The 23,095-nt window shown below is 36.0% G+C and overlaps 1 protein-coding gene across 6 annotated transcripts in view; it reads right to left on the reverse strand.

Annotated features, from left to right (window-relative positions):
- NALCN (sodium leak channel, non-selective) overlaps positions 1-23,095 on the reverse strand; it is a 237,961-nt gene that overhangs the window by 178,995 nt on the left and 35,871 nt on the right. For 5 of the 6 annotated variants that reach the window (XM_050332057.1, XM_050332055.1, XM_050332053.1 and 2 more), the window contains one exon: positions 11,204-11,358. In XM_050332057.1, coding sequence (XP_050188014.1) covers positions 11,204-11,358 — 155 coding nt within the window. Of the gene's footprint in view, positions 1-11,203; positions 11,359-23,095 lie in introns of those variants that run through there. The other variant, XM_050332058.1, reaches the window with a different exon arrangement.

Genomic DNA, 23,095 nt, shown 5'->3' on the forward strand with positions numbered 1-23,095 from the left:
AACCATTGCTAAAAAGTAAAAAGTCTTAATAAACTAAGCAACGAGAATGGCCTTACCTGAGAAAAGTGAAGCCTAGAGAAACATCAAACAGCTAAGGACGTTTTTTTGTTTGTTTGTTTTTAATTCATGCTAGTTATTCAGTTTTCTAAAACCACAAGTATTGTCTTATTACCCTTTGTGAAAAGTCTGTGGTTGTAGGTATCTCTGTGTTACTCTTCCAAAACAGAAATACAAAGAGCTGACTGACTGTGACCATCAGTAAAAGCCAGTATTTACATCCCAGTCACATCCTTGTACCCACATATTACAAGCAGTTTAAGCAGTCGGTGTGTGCTGTAGAGTGGCAGGACCGCGGTGCCTCAGCCCTGGGGAAGGGAGATTGGAGCTGCCTTCTGGTCCACTTATCAGGTTTCTTTCTCCCATAATAAGCAAGCAGGAATAAAGAAACGGCAATGAATTATGTTTCTGCTATGAGGTTATGACATAGCCACAGTATACAGAACCAAGACCTCAGACATGCAGGCCCACCAGCTGAGACATAATAATAAATAATAATAATGGCCAGTCTTCGCGAGCGAAGATCTGGGGAAGGTCTTTACACCTTCCAGCCTGCGCATTGGATTTTTTAGGTGAGACACAGTGTGCGCGGAACTGAGCCCACCCTTTAATCCTAAGGTTCATCTCCCGGGGCCAAGCGAGCTTGGACGGTGGCAGTGAGGTCCTTAGGACGTAGGTGGGTTGCCTTTAAGGGCTAACGAGCCCCACCTGCCCGGGAGTGGCCCTGACCGGGAATCGAACCTGGGTCTCGGCCGTGATAGCGCCGCGCCTTTACCACTAGACCACCAGGGGCTCCACCAGCTGAGACATAACCTTTAGTTAAAGCCATTGGCACTCCATTGAAAATTCATGGCCTGACATAATGTCCTTAAAACACAGTTGTTTCTAATCTGCCAAGAATTTCTCATGAAAGACTCTCTATTAATACATTCTGTAATAAAACTTAGTCTACATCACCCTTACAAAGACACAACAAATTTGACTCCCTTCAGCAAGAGCAAGAATTAAATGAGTTAAGAGACTGAAACTTTTCAAGAAACATGCTCCCATTTAGAGCCTGATCATTTTGGCATTGTGTTCCCTGTAAAGCAAGAAATTACATGTTTTCTCCTTTCCACAACACATGGAAACTCACTAACATGGCCTTGCTAGAGCACTTCCATTTAAAAATGATTCTGCTTGTTTAGGTGGAATTGTTACACTAAAGAACAAAACTGAAATAATCTGAAGAAGTCTAACAAACTACACCTCTTTAGTAAAAGACTCATCAAGCCTTCACATTTGAAGGCATGTTCAGTCCTTCTATAGCAATAATAATTTTACTATGTGCCACAGAATTTTTGCTGAACAGAGCTAATCGCCACTTGCCTTGGAAACATTATCAGCACCAAATTGTTTGATAGCTACCATATCTCATCTCTACTAGGAAGAAACAGTGAATCATATGCATTTGTCTGAGTTTTATAAACCTTTCTGAATAACTTTTACGTAAGAAAGACTGTATTTTTTGAGTATTATGTACAGGGATTTTCACTTAAATATATAGAGGGTTATAAACCCTAGACTGTCAGGCTGCAGGAGCAAGTGATAGCAAAAGATAAACAGTATACATATTTAGGATCGAAGGAAGTTAGTAAATAAGGGCTGATCCCTCAGTGTCTGCTCAGGAGAAAACTCCATACTGAGGATATCAGCATTTCTAAAACCAGTCTGCTGTTAGCTAGGCATCCTGGGAAATAGCTTATAACTTGTTATTGTGATTACAAGGTTTATGAACCCTCAAATAAACTTAAATCTATATGGAGAAAACAAGCTGTCTCCAAGGGCTGTCTCCAAATAAAGAAATACTTCTGCAGAGGCAATAACCCATTATAAGTGTCTTTGAGCCCCCTAATGTGGCAAAACAGGCACCTCTATTTGGAGCTGAGCTAAAGTTCACATAGCAGTAAACTGTAAGCACTCATTTAAGGGGGATAAGTGACAAGCATAATGTGCGACATCCTGGCCAAGCCACAGAAACAGTGACCCACCACCACACCACCGTACAACACTGCAGCCATGGAAACTGCAGAACTGGTGACCCACTTGGAAAATTTTGTGGTTAATTTTAAAGTTCATGCTAATTTTTCTTATTTGAAAGGCACAGAAATAGGATCAAAACACAAAGTCTACTTTGCAGAACGTGGAGATAGGTCAAGAGAAAAAACTTATTGCTGTCTGTCATCTGCAAGGTGTTGGTTTACCAGATTCTGCTTTCCTGTACAATGCAAGATACGCATGTGCCATGGACACTGCCAAGGCTGGAAATAAGCACACTTTTATAAATTAAGTTTGCCTAGTCTTCATTTCTGTTTCTTCTCATGAGCAACAGTCCTTTCTTGGTGCACCAATTTGAGAATGAAATCATGTTATTTTTCTTCTTTGACAACTCTGAATATTCTTTGGTAGCAAAATGAATTTTCTACACAATGCATTGCTAAATATCTCCATTTTGTCAGTTTAAGAAAATTTCAGTGAGAGGAAAATTTGATCTAAAAGATATTATCCTGTATCCTGCACAAGATTTAGTACTAAAAAAGCCACAAGCAAGCATAATGGAAAGACAAATATAGCTTCCAATACTTTCAGACTCACTTGATGGCAAAATTACACATTCTGCTGAATAGCATAATGGAAAAGGGTATTTGTGGGTAAAACCCTTATAGAAAGACAGTTGCTACTGTTTTCTGAATCTAAGCCTCTATGCAAACTGGTATTTGTAACCTCAAAAGAAAAAAGTGTCTAAACAGTGAGTGAAATCAAAGATGAGTATCAAGAGAAAGGAATATTATGTAAAAAATTTCTCTTTTATATTCTGTGAAAACAGAATATAAAAGAGATCTGCATTTTTTCACTACAGGGAGGAAGAACAGGTTTAGAATCACGTTTGGGAAACAGGACAACGTAAAAGCAGGAGTAAAGTGAAACAGTGGTCTCTTTCCACAGGATCACCTTGTCATAGAAGGACATCAAGTTAGTCAAGCAGGACCTGCCTTGAATGTTCATGTTTTCCTTAGTATATCTGTCTACATTTGACTTCCAGCCACTGAATTTCACTAGTACGTTTTCTGTCAAATAAAATGAAATCCCAAAGAAAAAAGAAAACTCATAAAGTCCTCTGTTATTAAACTCTTTCTGATCAGAAACTAAACATGGCCTTGTAAGAAGGTCCTTAACAAGCTGCAACCAGTGAAAACAGTATTGTGCCTTCAGCCTAAATAGAGATTTGTTGTTTGACTCCCTTTCAATTTGTTAATTATATCTAAGGAAGAAACTGAACTTATTTACTTTATTAACATAGCCATGCTTCATTCCTCACAGTGTTCACATCCTTCTTAACTAGAATTATTTCCCAAGATGGGAAATATGAGGACTGTAAACTGTTCTCACCTGCACAGGACGTATAGACTGTTTACTTTATTCCCCTGAGCTCACCAAAACCCTTCTATATCGTTCTGAAGGTGCCTACGTAAAGGTGACTGTCATGCCTAAGTTTATTTAGGAGCCTTTGGTGGGCATAACTGGCAGTCTTTTGGTACTAGGGGGCACTCCAGAGCAGGGACACTTGTTAGGGCACTGCAGCCCATGGCTAAGTCCATCCTGGAGCAGAGGAGATGATTAGTAAGGAAGGAACAGTAGCAGAAGAGTAAGAAAGAACGGGTAGCACAAAACCCCCAAGCATTATGTATTGACTCCAGATTCCTGCACCACTCCCTACCTCACATGCTGCAAGAGCATAGGAGTGGAGACTGGGACACAGGGAGCAGAGGTGTGAGGTGAAGCTGAAATAGGTGATGAAGGAAAGATATTTTCCCTAAGTGTCTCATTAACTATTTGTCTTCCTTGCTTCTTAATACCTGAATGAGTAATTATACTACATTAATTAGCAGTAAAACAAATAAGTAAAATTCCCTTAGTGGAGACTCTTTTACCCACAACAGTGTCACAGCTGGTGTCAGGGCCCTATTGCTCTCTGTCTGCAAAACTAAGAAGGATTTTCAGTGAAGAAAAAAATCTATCACCATTTTTGAAATAATGGGTTTCAGTGGTTTCTCAATCAGTGGAGTAATGGGGCATGCTTTAAATCATTTTGGCTCACATTTAAAAAATATGTGTTTTATTACTAGATAGTCTGAATGGCTTCCCTAATTACATCTGACACCACACATTAACATCACTATCATTTGTCATGTTATCACATGATAACTCCACAGGCTGCAGTCATGGATGAAGGCCTCCTTATTAGACACTTCACATGAAAGTGTCTGAATCAAAGAGCTGCATAACTGGAATAAGATTAGACCTGTTTACTAAAGCATTTAATACTATGATGTACTTTCTAGGATAAACAGAGCATGAAGACTCAATACATGTATCAAGAATACATATCATCTATAGAATAAAAGAGTCTGACCAAAAATTTTGATGAAATTGTTATTGAATTAATGCTTCTTTCATAAGAGCTCAACTTCTCAGCCTTTACGGGTACAATTAAATGGAGGCTCTGACTAAACAATTACATGCCCTCATTGCTTTCTATTATTCCAGATACAAAATGACTGAGAGCCAAGGGATTCAGGCTGTGGTGGTGATGCTGATCTGCATTTTTGTCCATCTATGTCTGTGCAAAGTGACACCAGCTTCATTCAGGTAGAGATGATTGTGTGAAAGGGCAGTGAATGGAGGAAGAAGGCATGTTGGGATACTGTTAAAAACCCTTGCAATCATCTGCACTATCAGCTATATTTCCTACTTTGAGCAAATAATCTGAAAATTTAATTTTTTTTCTGTTTATCAACTCATGATTTCCTCATGGACCTTGAAGTCTCAGAGCTGGCAAAGTAGGCAGTTGCTTAAGACAACTAATCAGTCATAACCCACCTTCCTCTCTTGCCTATGCCCGGGACCTGGAAAGACCAAGTGTCTGCTCAAACTGCCACCAAGAGCTAAGCAGCCTGTGTCAGGTGCATAGGGGTGACAGTAATTAGAAGGTTAGCCTCTGCCACCAGTGACAGGCACTTTTCTCATCTAGCGGCAGTAGGAATGGCAAGCTGGATTTTCAAGTGTTTTATGTTGGCATGCCTTGTTAACATTCAGCCTCTTAAATGTTAAAGGTGATTTTATCCATATTGGTGTGAGGTGTTCCATGGAGAAAAACTGGAAATAACTTCACAGAAGAATGACAAAGAGCGGATCTTTATAAAACTCCCTCTAGTAATCAGTTTCATGTTGCTTGCTTTCCTCTGATGCCTGCAGCAGGAATTCCTGCTGCTGTCGACTCAGAGGGAGGGAGATGGAAGGCACTATGCTCTGCCTCAGTCCCTTCATGGGGGTTAGCATGGTATCCTTACAGAATGCAGGTTTCTCACTTTGACCACTCCACCACTATATAAAAACATGGGTCACTTCTACTTTACCTTTAAGACTACCATTTACCACTGAAATTTTGTTATTTGTCTCCAAGATATATTATGTGTGTGTTTATCTCCTAAATGTAAAATGGCGATTAATATGGTAGTTTCTGTAAAATACTCTTTGCAGGTACAAGAAGTAATTAGTATCATTTAATAGGGTACTGGCCCTAGCTATTGACAGATGGGTTGATAATAGAGGATAGAATTAGATCTACTTCTTCTCCTTTCAAAATGATCTTTCACGGCCTAGAAGTTCTCTGATTTACTTTGTAGAATATTTTTTAACTTCTAGTTTTCTTTATTCAGGACTCCCTTTTCCTTTTGAGAATAATTGAAGCAATATGTAGCACTGTAAATCATTAAAAATCCTTCTCTAGGATTATGTGATGAGTAAAATCAGTAATGTAGCTGTAAGTGTACATCTGTAGATGATTACAGATGCACCCATGAGGCACGTGGAATGATTACTGGCTGATGTTTCAAAAATCTGAATTCACAAGCATCTGTACTGTGTGAAAAGGACCGGTAAGGATGAAAACTGTACAGGATGCAATGACAGAGTAGATTTTGGCACATTTGTGTCTATGAGGCACCCCTTCCAACAGCACCCACATAGACAGCTCTGCCAACACCCTTAGTGTGCCCCTGATAGCAATTACTGCCATGTTAAATAGTGACTTAAAGTAGATGCATATTCAGATAAACAGTGAAACATAAGGCAGAAGTACTCATCATAGCCCTTCAATTTCCAAGATTTGCATTCTCTTATTTAATTCAAGAGTTATATTTATGTTTTTAGGTATATCAGAAGCAAATACTTAAACAAATACAATCACATGACTAATAATTTGTTCAATTACTATTTGTTCACAAAACAAAAGCAATTTTTCTCAATATTTAGCTCAACTTTTTTTACATGCTTCATAATACTGTCATGCTATCAGCTATACCCCATGCAATTAAACACAGCTAGGAAAAATACAGAGAAGAAGAAAATAAAATCAGAAAGAAGAAACAGGCCAGCTGTGAATGCACCTAATGCTCTCAGTGTGAAACAAGGCTGAAGGCTGTTCTATTATGGAGAAAACATCAACCTTTTTATAGAAGTCTGAATTGAAACCAGCTAAGAACTCTGAGAAAGCAAAGAGCTTGACAGTACCATACAGGTATAGTCAACAGTAAGGAGCTTTGCCACCCACATCCACACAGCCAGCCAAGCCTTTCATTCATATACTTTCTCTTACTCCCACTCAGCCCCACAGGTAGTGTTCAAAAAGTCTTTCAGGCATCCTGATGGATAAAGGAGGTAATTTAATATTAAGGCTTACACTGGTTAAGAACAACACATACTTAATAAGGTAAGTTCTATATCAAACTGTCAGAAAGAGTACTTGGGTTTCTACTGAGTTCATCAGCAACTTTCTAGGAGAAGGCAGTACTTCCTGTAGCTTCTCATCACCTGGAACCTGAAACACCTGAAGTCAGTTCACTTAGAGGGGCATCTTGCTATTCCTTACTACTCCTTCCTTCCATTTCAGAACTTCACTGAGAAAGGGATCTGAGGTATTGGGACCTTAGCTAATTGATTCCTGTTTCATTAATTCTTCAGTTTCACAAACACTTATGAGATAGACCTTTGTGACTTTTGCTTATAACTTTTCCAGAGGTACTGCCAGATAGAACTGTCCTGGCTTTTAGTATCTTCATTCGCTTTAGCGATTAAACTGATAAAGATGGCAATACTAATTAGTGTTTATTTCATCCTACATGCAACCCAGAAATACATACATTGAAGAACAGAGGCATTAGCTGTAGATATATGATGATGTGGTCCATGTTTGAAAAATTATCATCATCACAAACATCAGGTGTAAATCTCATATTATTAATATATATTAAGAGGTACATGCACTAGAGAACATATGGAGAACCGGAGAACAAATCTTATTCTGTCATTGCTGTACAAATGCAGAACGAAGGCAGGTTTTTGTAAAGAGAGAGGAAACACTTGGTAGTCTACATCTTGATTTTAAAAGGCTTTTAACAATGTATCACCATGGCAACATACAGGAATATGGCTAGGTGATGCTGCTCTGTGATGGGTGCAAAACCATTTCTTAGGTGTACTTATGAACAGCTATTAATAAAACTTTTTCAGAAAAGTAAGACTCATCAAACAAGGTTCCAGAGTCTGATCGTGGTCTGTTTCTATTAATTTTTCACTCTTGACCAGGTTGATAGGAAATAAATTACACTCATCTAATTTCACATACAAGTAAGTGAAAAGGCATAGAAAGTCTTCAGGAGGAAAGAATTTTAATTAGAGAAGATCTTGCAAATTGACGAAACAGTCTGGAAAAACAAAAGAAAGTATGCTGAATATATTCAACAGAGACAAATGTAAGGGTTTACATTTAAAAAGAAGTAAGTAAACAAATAAAGGATGGGAAACAGTGATGGCAGCTCTTTCAACAGGACACAAGGGCGGTAATAAATCAGAAAAACATGAATCACCCACAGCATGCTGTTCTGAAAATGGAAAACATCTCACTGGGATGTAGAAACTGTAACAGAACTTAAAACCACATGAAGTAATGGCTCTACTGGGGTATTCTGACAGTACTGCACTTCAACGAAGTAGTGAATCAGCCAGAGAAAGTCTAGAGAAGAACAGTAAGAACAATTTAAAGGTATAAAACATAAGTCCTATAGCAAAAGACTGAAGCATTTAGAGCTATATGGAGTCATAAGGAAAGATGCAAAAAAGTTTTTTTTTTAAGGTTTTGTCTATGCCAATAGTGAATAAGGTGAGAAATTATGATCTTAAATTGCATAAAGTAGAAAGATTCAGGTTATACTTTAGGAAAATCTTCCTAAGAGTAAGACAATGAATCAGCACAATAGGTTGCCTGGAAAGATTATGAAGTCTGCTTCTCATCAGAAGGGGATGGCCTAGATTATCTTGACAAGATGAATTCAAGCCCCATTTATCAGTATTCTATAACTATGTTCTTCCTTATGCAATATATACATACTTGCATGGAAGCATACATAAAACAGATAAACAGAACTCCTCAAAACTAAAAATAGAAAACTTTGGAAAGAAATAAATTTTTATTTTTTTAAATAAGTACCAAAACTTACACTATTATCTTTCCAATTTCCATCCCTTTAAAACCAAAGCCATTTATAAAAGTGGGAGCAGGGTATGGCCAAAATCAAGGTATTTTCCAAGAATGAAACTACATAATTGGCATAGCCCTCAGTATTAAACACTCTATTAGCTCTTATCTGATTAGGACAACTTGGTCTTCAACCAGTAACAAAATTGTAAAAATCCTTTCTTTTTTCTTCATAAAGAAGAAAAATAGCAGAAATTATCAAATTCAAATATTCATAGTTTGTACTTATATGCTGCAAACTAAGTATTACTAATTATACAGTAGCTGCCAAACTGCTCTCTCTTGTGTTTTGTGTAATGATAGATATCAAGATCCAGTAGGACAGGCTGCATCGTAATATCTGCAAGTAAAAATCAATGAATGTATACAATAAAACAGTATAATTGCATAGAGAAGACTTCATCACTTACCTGTTAACCACATACAAAGGTGAATCACAAAATGGACATTTATAAAATACATAAACTTTGATAAACTTGCTGGTTATAATCCTGTTTTATAACACTCCTGATTTGAGGAAGCAAATTTAACATTTTGTAGCAAAGCTTGTGTCTTACCCAGTATTTTAAAGTTTAGTAATCAGCTTTCAATTGATACTCAATTTAACTTCTGGCTACTGTACTGAAAGGTGTTATATCCTGATTACCTATTTCTAGACAAAAACAATTTATCAATGACAAGTCTCTTAAGTCTGTTTGCAATCTCTGACCTTTAAAATGCAGCACTCAGAAAGACATATTGATATACCTATCAACATGATAAAACTCAGGAGACCAGAGTTTCAGTCCTGTTTTTTTAACCAGCTTTGCAGGCACAGACAAACTATTTCTTTCACCTGTCTTTGCAAACTGCCCCATCATTAAAAACATACAGGCATCCTTTATTAAGCACTTTGGGCCTCATTCAGATAATCTCCCCATTTAAGCTTGTCTAAGGCATTGCAACTGCTTTTGATGGGTGACCAGGTAGGCAGCTAGGATAACACCCTTCAGTGCCACAGAAATTTCACATGCCAAGGTAAGAAGATGATTTCAATCTGGGGCCTAATTCCACTAGATGGATACATCTGTCTTATGTTCCCCTGCCAAACCATTTTGAACTTGAGAACTCATGTGCAGATGGTTTTAGGTTCTACTGTGAACTCAGCCCATGTTCATCCAAGCATGGCAACAACTCTGAAGGTTGACTGAGAGATCAGACAGGGTTATCCTTTGATATCTACTGAAGAAAAAAATTATATAAAATTTGATACTATGAGTAGTGCTATTCAGCTAGCAGTACTCATACAACTGGTATGCTTCTGACTCCCAGAGCAAACAGAATGGTGCTTGGTTGAAATCAGGTTTTTCTCCCTTTCTTACAAGAAAAAAGAATGGACACAAATGGTAGTTTCTGTTTAGAAATTATTTTGGTATCACAGAGTACTTGTAGCAGGATTCTGAAATTATTTCTTGCAACTCTCTGGCTCATTCTGTAAATTCAGCAACCTCGGAAACAATTGAAGTCATTTCAGCTGTAAAGGTGTTCAATACTCAAAAAAACATTTTGGATTGCAGTCATTCAGTCATTAAACCTTTTGACTATCTTCAAATTCAGCTGGGGACAAGATAACAGTCCAGAGCCCAGACTAGGAAAAGTGAAAAAGAAAAGCTTATCAAAGTCAAAGAGATGCATCAGAAGGAATGCAGCCTGTGGGTATGCTCTATTATTTGAATGGACTTCCCTACCTGCCCAGAAATAAAACTTTACAGCTGCAGGCTCCTGTTGGACCTTTGTCTGTTAAATAAGTGTGAGATAACCAAAACGTTTTGACAGAGTAACTGCATATTTTCCACTGGGATGTGGATCTTGCCACAGCTGCTCATGCTCTTGCCACCTTTCCTGATTTTTTGTTCTACACTCATTTCCCCATGGGGATAGCATGACACATTGCATCTATCAGAGATCATATTCTCCTGGTGACTCTGCAGGGTTTTTCACAGAACACAAATTGCACCTGTATTGTAAATCTTCCTGACTCTCAATCATTTTTCTGGGTGATGTTCTGACTAACACAGTTTGGATCAAGATTGGCACAGATACACGATATCACTTTCTCACTCCTCTTAGTAACAAGATGATTACCAAAGTAATTCTGGGTGGTTTGTTTTTTTTTTTTTCATGGAAATTATTAGTAAAATTAGACAAACAGGATGAATTATTTAGTCTAAAATGAATCATAAATAAAACACAAAAATTTGTCATCACATTTGTATACTGGTGATAATCAACAGTTGGCTACTTATGAAGACATTGTTTTAAAGTTATTTAAATCCTGGGATCCCAGGCAATGTAAAAATATATCATAACTGCAAAGCAAATAGCAAGCTTCCCTTTCTGGCACGTGCCCTACTTCAGCAGAATACTGATTGCACTTGATGCCTTTTCAGTATAGACATGAACTATCTGTTCTATTAGTTTTAAAAACATTTTTAAATGGATACTGAAATTGATTTTACCAGTAAGACAGACCTATCTCATTAAAGCCACTGTAGCCCAGCTCTTGCCTGCTTAGTCCCAGATCTTCAAGGTCCATGCATTTAAATCCCGGTGGGCACTGGTAACCTTCTTCTAGCTCTCTGGAACAGTGAGTGTCTGGGATAGCTAAATTATTCCAGGTTACATTTCTGTGAAAAATACAAAAATTAAGGTGTTACATAAACTCAGTCCATAGCAAAACTAAATATTTGAAAGCAAGAGGACTACAGTGAAAAGTACATCAGCTGTTATTTTTACTATCTGATGTTCTTTGGTACACACTATTTTCATTAATTAAGGACTTATTGTAAAGGGTAAGCTAACACTCTCCTAAAACTTCAGCCTTATGTAGAGATAGTACAAATACTAACAGCAGAAATTTCATGCTAATGCCTAGAAAGCCCATAAAAACGAAGACTCTCCAAGAAACGGAGGTTTTGACATTCAGCTGCTCCAACTGCTCTGTAATGCAATTTGGACACTTAGTGTTTCGGGCTTCTTTGCAGATCCTGAGAGTGTGTTCAACTGCAGTCAATACTATGACTGACTTCCAAAGGCATTACTTGTGCTAGCTTTGAAACCCCTTAAAAGGATCAGTGTGGATGACTTGTCAGTCATCTCAATATTCAGCTTGTAATTTGGTCAGGACAGGTTTCCACCTTGGATGGAGGGTCTCAAGAAAGAAGTCAAACCATTACATGTGTAGTATAATTAGTATCTAGGCACTGCTGTGACTGAAACAGATCTGATTCACTTTTAGACCAGTCCAGTAATGATTTGGTAGAATAGGAGAAAAAGTTTAACTGATTTGAATTTTTTCAAACTGATTTATGTTGACGACTGTAACATTGAAAAATAGAAAGATCATGACAAGGGCCAATCAGGGCCAACAGTGTGTTGATCATTTCTTACTGTTGTCAGAGGCCAAGCATCACTTGTCTTCCCAGCTCCTCTGGCAGCTGTGACTGAGCTGCTGGAGGCTCTCTCATGCTGGACCACAACGGGAATTCAGGTAGGTCTAACACTAAGCTAAAATGGGAGGGTGGACAAGTTTGTTGCTCCTTGTTCTGTTAAATATGTGCCTGTGGCATGTACATATAAATATGGCTCAGGCAGTTGATTCCTCCTAATAATTTACAGCACCCAGTTAATAATCACAATACATAGTATTTTGCCAAAACCAAACAGTGATCGCCCTATTTCCTAAGTAGTAGTTTAGTTAGGAGGTAACTTTAGCAAACTGCCCCTCTCCATCCTGAGCACATCCCTGTTAGTGTCTGCAAAGCAACACAGCACAGAAGTGGGAAATCTACGTTCCTTGGGGCAAATATACTGAAAGACAATATATTAGCAGTAGTAAAATATTACAGTATCTACACATTGAATTTAAAGAAACTATTGGGTCATCTAATCAGACTTCATTTTGTTTCCCTTCTATGAGATCTTACAGCTTGTGTCTGACTCCAGTGTGTCTCCTAGATGTGTATCTATTCTTGACTAGTTTACAGAAGATCATAAACATAGAAAATTTTTGTTTATAGCAAAAACTGTTTCACTGTTAAAAAAATGTTCCTAATTTATCGCCTTAATTTGTCTGGCTTCAACAGCTGGCTTCCTATTCTTGTTATACTTTTTTATGCTAGATTGTGCAGAACCTTAATTCCTAGTATTTTCTCTGTGTGAATCCACTTACAAAAAATTGAAGCACCTTTCAATATGCTTTTTAACATTAAACTAACATTATTTAGCTCTTTAGGTCTTTCACTGCAAAGCATCTTCTTCAGTGTTCTCATTTTCATGTTTTTCTATTATTCCCTCAATTTTTCAAATATTAAAATAGGACCAAAACCATGTATGTAATATTAATCATAATTTGTATGAGTGCCACACACCAAGGAACATTACTTCATTATTTCTCTCTCTGTACAGTCTAGTAAAGCACTGGTTTTTTCTTGCCATGATGTTACTGGGACAAATATGAGAGGATACCTTGTTACATCCCCTCATCTCAAACTCTCATGTAGCATCTTTATTCTATAATATTTTCATCCTCTTTTTATTCCAGAGGCCATAGGCCATAAGATTTGCTTTCGGTGATTCTGCTGATATAACTTTGCATTTGGCTGTATTAAAGCACATTTTATTTTGTAGAATCAAGGCAAATGATTCTGATAACTTGTCAGAGTACCTTGTCCTTATTGTTATTTATGTTTCTATCCTTATTCTTGAGTTTGTACATGTTTCTCCCTCATTGATTCTAGTAGTTGATGATAATCATTTCACTCACAAGTATTTCTTGACATATCAGTTAATCAATTTTCAGCCCATTTAGCTTGTGCTTTATTGATATTATACAGTGCAAACCTTTTAATCAGTCATGTTACTGAATGAACTCCTTTACAAAGCCTAAGCTAGGCAATTTTATTAGACAAATCTGTAATCTTATAAAAATCATGTTACTATGATGAGAATTATTGCCTCTAAAATCCTTCTTCCTTGGATTTATTATATAAACTTTCTTTACTCTTTACCAATTAGACTTTTTATCAGCTCACTCTTTTGTCTTGGTTGATGTCAGGCTAACCAGTTTTGCTGCTTGTTCTTTAAAAATTAATGGCACATTAGCATTCCGGAATTTCCCTGCTATTTCAAGACTTATTAAAAATTAATGGAAGAGATGCCCTCAGTTATTTGGGCCTGTTGATTTGAATATAATTATTCCTAGCAGATGCTGTCTGATATTCTCCTCAGTTACTAATTCTTGATTAGTGAAATCTGTGTCTGCCAAGCTAAAATATAAAAAATGGAATGTTGCCAAAGTTAAGCTTTGTGTTTATACTGTTTGTAAAGCCATGAGTCCTGTAAGCATGCCCTATCTTATTTTTTATGTGATAAAAATAATTAATAGATATCAGAGACAATCTGTTACCAGAAAGGGCTGAAAGCTTTATATTTTTAATTACAGATATAATTATGAGAAACATTAAATATGGATGAAATTTTCACACTTCCAGTTTAAAAGATAAAACAGACTTTGTTGTTGGATTAAAAACAGAAAACTGGTTCTGTAAGTACAGTACATGACTTAAATTTCAATAAAAGTAAGACATCATAACATTTAAAAATGACCCTTGGAATGCTAAGACTATAAAATATCAGAGGAAGATTGGTGCCTAAACAAATCTGTAATCCTTAAACTAGAAAAGTACTTTCTGAAATTTCTCTAACTGTCACCAGTGATTTTGGATGACAGTGCTACTGGAGTCTCTAGAACCTGTAATGACACCGGCAGCAGCATTGTCCTAAGCTGCAGTCTCTTTCTGCACAAACTAGAAGATCTATCAGTAGATCTTAATTGCAGTACTACTCCTGTTCACTGAACTTAATGATTATATATGTGTCTGACTTTAGTGACAGGAGAGTTTGCTGACACTGAGTTTTCTCGGAAAAACATTATGCCCAATAATAATGATAAACTACTACTGCAAATTTTAGAAATACCAATATAACTGATTTATATGTTCATATTGTCCTTGTTAAGCTGAGGTCATAATATGGTAATAATTATGAAAATGATAAATAGAAAACTTTATTATAGAAACAAAGCTGTTATAATTATTAAAACACAATATTATTATTGTAACAATTGTGTAGGAACTGCTATTATTATTGTTAGGTCTGTAAAAAGAGCACTAGTGTAAGGAAGTGGTCAGGGAACCATCTGTTAATAGCATTTGTATGCTCAGAGTTTCCCACTGGAGAAAATGGACTTGACTGGATGAGCACAGTAAGAATTAAGATACGGCTTTGGGAATAAGACACATTAAAAGGACAAATCAAAGGAAATTTGCTTAGGTGCTTAGACTGTTTTCATGGTCACTAAGCAACAAATAAACTTTAATCTTTCTCCACGTTTGGTTTTTTTTTTACAAGGACTCAGATGAAAAGCAAGCACTTTTCCATCTAGGCTTCCTATCTTTTAAATTCCCAGAGTCTCTGAAAACAACCATAACTTGGAATAAAAAAGAAATATTTTCATATTTTTGACTACGTAATGAGCCATCTGAGCTTTTAAGAGGATATATTCTAAACAGAAAAGTTATTTAAAACTTCCCTTCTCCACGATGTTACTGGTATATTATAGCAAGAACCTTAATTTCAAATTTTCTGATTTTTACTGGTATAAAATTAAAACCATTAATTATTGTTATGTTATGAGTATCTTTCTTTCTTTTTAATTCTGTAAATTCTTTAAATTCTTTACAGAAAATCTTTTGACTGGAAAACAACGTTCTATGCTCTAAAACTGGCTGGTGGCATAGGTGGAAAACAAACTAAGACTCGACGACTGGGACAGAAATATTAAGTGTCATTTTTTTTTTTAACTTAAAGGGCCTGATGCAGTTATCCATGCATAGGCATTTGGTGTTACTGATGTATCTAAGACACTTATGTAGGGCACTGGGCACTCAGAGACTTGTGACCTCCTAGATGAGCATCTAAATGTTGAGGGCTACCATGAGGCATCCTAAAAGCACAAGCAATCTATGTGAGGAAACTAAAATTCAAATGCAAGTCTTGGGTATTGTATTTGCGTGGACTCAATTGCAGGAGGGAGCTTTAAATCTAGAATGTGAAGTGTTGGTGATTAAACATCTTATTTTGCATTTGGTGTAAAAATCTGTTCTTTTGTATGATTAAGTGTATGAGTAAGGCATTTGTAAAAAGAAGTTAGTATTTGCTACCCTAGGAATTAGCATTTGCTATATCAGATCTTTGACCTGGGAGGTTCCACTGCCATTAATCTGTCACTCTATACATATCTTGCACTCACATTTTATTATTTCAAATAATTCTCCAAAGCATTGCTAAAATCAGAATGCTTGCGGCATAACTGACCTTACTTTCCCACTATGAATTCAGCTTGTAAATTACATCTCATTTCATAAAATACTGATATGATATGGAATTTAGAGCCTAAAATAAAATAAAAAAAATGGGCTATATTAATTTTCCAGAATGATGTACTGAAGTTGTTCAGAGCAGTAGATCATACTGATTTTCAAAATGATGACAAATTAATAGATAGAATCACCTATATATGTAAGAGAGCAGTATACTAATACTCATGAGATAACTTGTCTAAAGTCAATGTAGAACCACAGTATTACTTCATCAGAAAATGCTTATTGATAGATCCTAGCCCAGAATCCATTTAATTTGAGCTTCAGGAACAAGTTATCTGCACCATGGAGCCTTCTGGGTTTATTTTAAGTTTATTGCTAGATTCTCACTAGCTTGTTACTTTGCCCTTGTGTTCTGGCAATATGGCAAAGCACAAGCATCTTTTAGAAACATGTATAGAAATGGAAATTTTTTATCAAAATTGCATGTTCGGAGTTAGATGTCTAGCAGAAGAGGAAATTATTAATTCTTGATATCTTAAAGAGAAAACTATCTCTTATCAGTCATCTGATCCAAACTTATTTCTGTATTAGTACTTTCTATACAGCACTGTCCATTTTGTGTTTAGGTTCTATCACTTTCTGAATTCGTTACTTGATATTAAATCACAGTTATTGAGAGTAATCTTTAAAGTCTTCAGAACTGCATAATCTTTCTCTGTTCTCAAAGGTTTTTGTTATCCTTCATCATATGCTTGGTGTGATTCTGATGAAGCAGGGTTCCCAAGGTCCCCCAGGTCACCAACGAAAATGGATAGCACAGAACACAGTGCCAATTCCTCTGAGATCCTAGTTCATGTATTGCTTGCTCCCTGTTTCACAGCTGTACAGCTGCTACTTACTTGCTTCATGATCTACCAGCCATTTTTTATGTCTGCTATGGTATTTTTACCAATGCAGTCAGTAGCTCTTCAGTCAGCAGCTGTTCAGTGCCTGGTTTTAGTGCAGGGACAGACATAGGGTTCCCTTCAACTAATACAGAAAATCCTTCAGCTCCAGCTAAGTCATTTTTACTTGTTGACTTCTTCACCTAATTGGCCAATTGGAATGATTTTTTATTATCTTATCAATAAATATCCTTCTTAGTTTTTTATTTAATTTTCTGGATCTGGAAACTACATGAGTAGTTTGGTAATTTTGATTTCTGTTGATATCTTAGAAAATTAACAGAATACCAGAATAAAAAAAAATTATCTTTTTTTTTTTTTTTCTTATGTTTTATTTTCAGCAGAGAAATCAGGCTAACAGAAAAAACATGAAGCTAAAAGCTATGTTGGGTAATTTGTCTCTTAAGTTTTCAAAACCTCTCTTTGAAGAATTGCCTTAATTCTTAGAATAATTAGAAGGTACTAAAAGCTTATGCTCACAGGGGCACATAGTGGTTGAAAGACCAGTTTTGCAACAGATGCTGTGGAAAACAGCCACTTTACTGTCAAGACACATCAACTCAGGTTCCTCTTGTGGTGTACATATGTATGTATGTAGTGATAATGTTCTTCAGACAGTTAAAAACATGTCAGAGTAACAGTCCTATGTCTTTTGCAACAATCTCGTTATTGAAGGATGTCTATAAAGTGATGTGGAATCAATTACCTCCTTCTGGATCCTTTGCATCCCTTTGAAGAACTAATGTCTGAGCTTGTCTGCTGTGTTGATGCTGCACTCCATACACACAGAATACTCTGCACAGAAATATTCATTTGGTCTAATGGGATGAATTATTTCTTGTTCATAATTTTATCAAGGCACCCTATTGAGCAAGATGTTTAAGCACATTGCCTAATTGAACTTTTGAGATGCTTAAAATTAGTTATGCGCTGAATCAGTATCTCAGTATTTAATTGATGTTGAATATGGTCTATGAAGGAACAAAACAATTTAAATCATTTTACATTGAAAACATCTGGTGATATTCTATCCACTTCTAGATATCTAATATTTTCTATTGTACTAGTTAATGCTTATTTGTTTTCTTGAGGCAGAACACAATTATCCATAGTGAGAGTGGTCTAAAAATGGCCTGTATCTGTACAGGTACTATAAGCAGAGATTCTTCCTTTTTAGCCTAAAACATATTCAATGCACATAACTTTTTTTTTTTTTCAAAAGGAGGTTAAATAAAAAAATAATCTAAGTTTAAATGAAGCACTTAAAATGAATGCTTTGCATTGTAGTGATTTAGGCAGCAATACTTTTAATAATATGCCCTCATGCTGCTGGCCTTTTGGGATTTGAGGGTTTTTCTAATGCAAACCATAATGTGAAATTCATCAGCTACCAGTAGCTGGGGATCTGAATCTGCTTGAGCCAATGAATTAATTTTAATTTCTAAAAATATTTGTAAAATACTCTCTTATGATAATCTTATATACTATAATGGCTTTTGGATGGCAGTATCATAAATCTAACATACTTAAAGCATACAACTGGGTATGAATTAACATATTCTACTCTAAAGGAATGAGGATGCCCAGATTAATTTTTAAATCCTTGAGTTATATGTGCTGAGCATGTTTACAAAAAGTGGAATGAGTACGCGTATGCTTGTGTATCTGTCCATCTTTTCAGTTACGCACACTGTTAAATTTCAGGGTGTTCTTTAAAACTACATCTGGAATTGTACGTCTGTGTGTGCATCCACGTAGATATGTATGTCTCTCTGGTATCATAAAGAAATGACTATAGGATAGATGCACCTATAGTTATCTCTCTGCATTTATAATTGCCTAGGAAAAATTTTCTAGGAAGGTTTGGTTTCACACTGACAGATTTCAATTAAAGTATTGCTATCCCATGCAGTGCATGAAAGCAATAAAAATAAAGTAATTAAAGCTTCTGTTCACCCAATTTAGTCGTCAAATGCATCTGTGAGTTAGATTAAAAGAAGAGGACTTTCAGAAGAAAAATAAGATACTAATGATACTAAAGGGCAGACTGAAGAGTTTTACCTTTTCTGTGGACAAGCAAGATTAATTAAAATGATGAATTTTAAGACACCGGTTGAAGCCTCAGGATAATGGGGTGAATAGTACAAGATTTTACTAGTAACTTTCAGCAATTCATTTTGGGTGTTTTTATACCAAAAGTCTGTGCTGTAACCAGGAAGTCAGAATCAACCTGAACAGGAATGGAAAATGTTATTGTTTTTTTTTTCTCAGACCAGAACTCATCATGATTAGCTATTCAAGTCTGATTTGAAATTGCCTTAGGACTGGTCCAAAAAGAGGGATTTTCATTTGCTGGTTGAGAGAATACAAGCAAGAAGAAAGTAGGTATTTCTTAGTTGTATGCCCATTCCACAGAGTTGAAGCTACACCTTAGTTAAACCTTTCTTCTCTTTGGTTTACCCAGTGGACCTATGAGGCAATAATACTGAGTAAGGTTTGATTTGATTTTGACTGTAGCATTTTTTCATTTCAAATATGACCTAAGTTAGAGTCTAATGTGCCTCTGATGGTCCATCTATTGCTACTCACCATGCAGTATCTCTGAAAAGATTCAAATTAATCCCTATCTCACCCTTCAGGATGCAAAAATTCAAAGATCCAGCTCCTCTTAGTTGAATCTCTGGAAGGAACTGCACAATAAAAGACTGCAGGTCAGATGTCCTGACTTATTCCACCTCATTTTAAGTAATGAAGACAGAAGAGAGAGAAATACATCTCCAGAGTTCAGAGGTTGGTGGCTTCAGCCACACTCCTGAAGAACCTTTCTCTCTCTGATAGCCAGAGAGGAAATTCAAGGCATTTAGATTTCTAACACAGGTTTGCTAACATCAAAATAAGACAGCACTCTACTCATGGCAGATCACTTCTGTTAAGTAAAGCCAGTGCTGTCATTTTCCAAATGAAAACAGGACAGTTGCAACTAATTAACAGTTTTCACAAGTTATTGGTTTGATCACTAGTTACTGCCATTAGAGGAAATTAAATTCAAATCACTCATTTATTACCATTCAAAGTAACAAAGTCATAGAAGTTAATCACAAAAATATGAGCAAAAGCAGCAATCTTTCCTACAGACACCCTTCTTCATTAGTTGTCTGGCTTCCTCTTGCACTATGAAGAACAGTAGTTTTTCCTCTTCCTTTATATTTAAGAAAGCAAAGAGTACCCAATTACCCATTTGGCAGATTCAGTGGAGATCACTCTTTGAATTCAGTTTTTCTAGTGATTTTTGTCTTTCCCTCAATTTTATGATATACTAGAGGATATTCTGACTTCTGGCATCCTGGCCTCCTGCATGTTTCCCATGGAAAGCTCAGTACTCATCAATAATTCTGTACAGCAATTATAAGGTAAAATTGTGGCTAAATATAAAACTTTCCTTATGGCAAAGAGAAGATTAAGTAGTTATGTTCTTCAAATTCTTGTATGTATAGTGAGCCAACTTCACAATAATCTATAAAATCCACTGCAGATTACTCAAAAGGATCTATTCTCAAAAAGTCCAACAAAGGTTGACAGGCTGAGCAGAAGTTCAATAAATTTAACTTCTGTGCTAGGACAGAGAATTGTGTGAACCCAAATGGCTCCAAATCTTCATACAAACAAGTACATGTCATTACTGAGCCATCAGGAGCTGAGGTAATTGGGTTGTCATCACTCTATCCTGGACTGTTGTTAAAAGGTCACCTATTTGTTTCAAATGGATTTGGACAAACAAAAACACTGTAAAGTCTGTGTTAAACGAATCAACAGTGTAATTACTTTGGATAGCTATCTGTATTAAAATTCTAATAAAAAATACAATTTCTGCTCAGAAATCACATGCCCTCTGAAAGTTTCTAAAGCCTTACTCCCGAAGACTGCTTCCCAACACAAGCCACCAACATGAGCCACTACCTCAACATTCCTTCCAACCCTTTTGACTGAATCCCATTTAAACTGAACTACTTTCCTTTTTGACTGGTGCTTTATTGTAATTGTTTTCGCTTGGGGTTTAAACAACATCAGGCCTGAAAAAATAAGATTTTTTTCCATTTATCTTCTTCTGAGGAATTTATACTAGAAACATATTACCAGTAAGAGAGATTGTGAATAAATCCCAAAGACGATATTAAAGTGGTGCTGGTTGTTGAACTAAAATCAATAAATTAATGTGCTCTGCTAATGAAGTCCTGTTATGTTGATTTTTCAAGCTTGGTCTTTGATTCCTTCCCTTTCTCAGAAACCTGATTACTCATTCTTACTTTCCCACGGCTGGTGTAAGACAGTATTTCAAATTCCTTTTGTTCTTTTTAATCGTATTTATTTTCTCTATTAGATATTGTGGTGAGCTTTCAGCTCCAGTCTTTGAAGTTATTTTCTGACATTTTCAGGGCCTATCCATAGACAGATGGAAAGATCACCAAGAACCTCTTAGCTCTTTCTATTACGCAGTAATTATTTTTCTTATCTGTTTTCCTGGTCATCTCCTACTTTAAACAAGAAACCTTAAAAAAGAAGGATTTTAAATTGACTGCCATGGTGACAAGGCAGACAGGTCTACAGAAATATTCAGTCTATACACCACTGAAAATGTTAAAAAAAAAAAAAAAAAAGAAGAAGGATATCAAGAATAACTTTGGGAAAAGAAATAGGTAAGTGCCAAAATTTAAGGCTGTTAGCCATATTAGCCTTTCTCTTTTGATGAGGCTTCCTTTCCCTTAGCTCCAGTGCAGACTGAGATAATATAAGTATAAACTATATTTAATATAAAATAAATATTTTATATAATATATAATAAATATAAACTAATCATGTGGTTTGGAAGCATTCTTTTGTAATCAAATGTCTTGGCAATAAAAATAAAGAAAACATTCAGTAGCTAGCATGTGAGGATATATAAAATATTCTAATAACCACAGGAATGGTTTGGAAAGATTTTCTCTTTCCTGTCCTTGTGGAAGTACATTTTATATACTGGAGGTGATCAAGACTAAATTATACTAGCTTTGGGAACACAACTATTTTCACTTTATTTTGTTTGACTCTTTGAATTTAATCCCAGATACAACAAAAAAACCCACCCATCGAACTGCTTATAATGTATGGATTTATCAAGATAATTGGATTGTATATAGATTACATTCCAACCATATAGTGTGTCTTTCAAGCAACTAAAGAAGATCTGTTTAAAGGAATTTCATGTAATATATCACTTATTGACAGAAAAAAGATATATTGCCTGAAGAAATCATCAGAGAAAAGATATTACAGCATAGCTGAAAAGAGATAAGTCATAATCATGAGGGAATAATGAGTGATAAAATTGTCTAGGAAGAAAACAATGTTCCCTATAGGGAAGACTATTGTAAGAATGAAGGAAAAAAGGACTTATCATCAAACAACAATAAACTTTTCAGCCTTTGGAAGGCAGTCAGATTCTGTTGGTTTCTCAGACAGAATGAAAACTCAGACTGCAGTTAGCTCACTTCAGTATTTCTGTTTGTCAGAGTTAACATCAGAAAATGACTGAGGAGGTGGAGAGACAAGAGGTCAGGCAGTGTGGGCATTGAGAGGGATGGAAAGATAAAAGAACTTGCAGCAGTCAAAGAGGCAATGCTTTTCTGATGAGGATGCCATGTCCTTTCAAATAAAAAAGAATAGCAAGATTTTAAGATGCCGTTTTCAAAAGACACTTGCCTCCTTCATAATAATAATTCATAAGGCAGTAGACTTAAAAAGGGTGATTTCTAAAATGTCATAAATAGATGAAGCTTTGACTGCAAAAATAAGGTTTTACCCTTGCTGCTTGACATAGAATGCTGCATAATACCAAGCAAATCACCTAAAATTAAACTTCTCATAGGTGGCTGCTAATTGAATGGTTTTCATTTTCTGATCTTGACTTGGGAACCCAGGATCTAGTTTGCTGCAAATTTACAACTGTGGCTCATTAAAGACTCTGAAGTTATTTAAGGACAAGTACAGTCAACTTT

Source organism: Myiozetetes cayanensis, unplaced genomic scaffold, assembly GCF_022539395.1.
Source record: "Myiozetetes cayanensis isolate MyiCay16 unplaced genomic scaffold, myiCay2020 scf5-8, whole genome shotgun sequence".
Classification (NCBI taxonomy): Eukaryota; Metazoa; Chordata; class Aves; order Passeriformes; family Tyrannidae; genus Myiozetetes; species Myiozetetes cayanensis.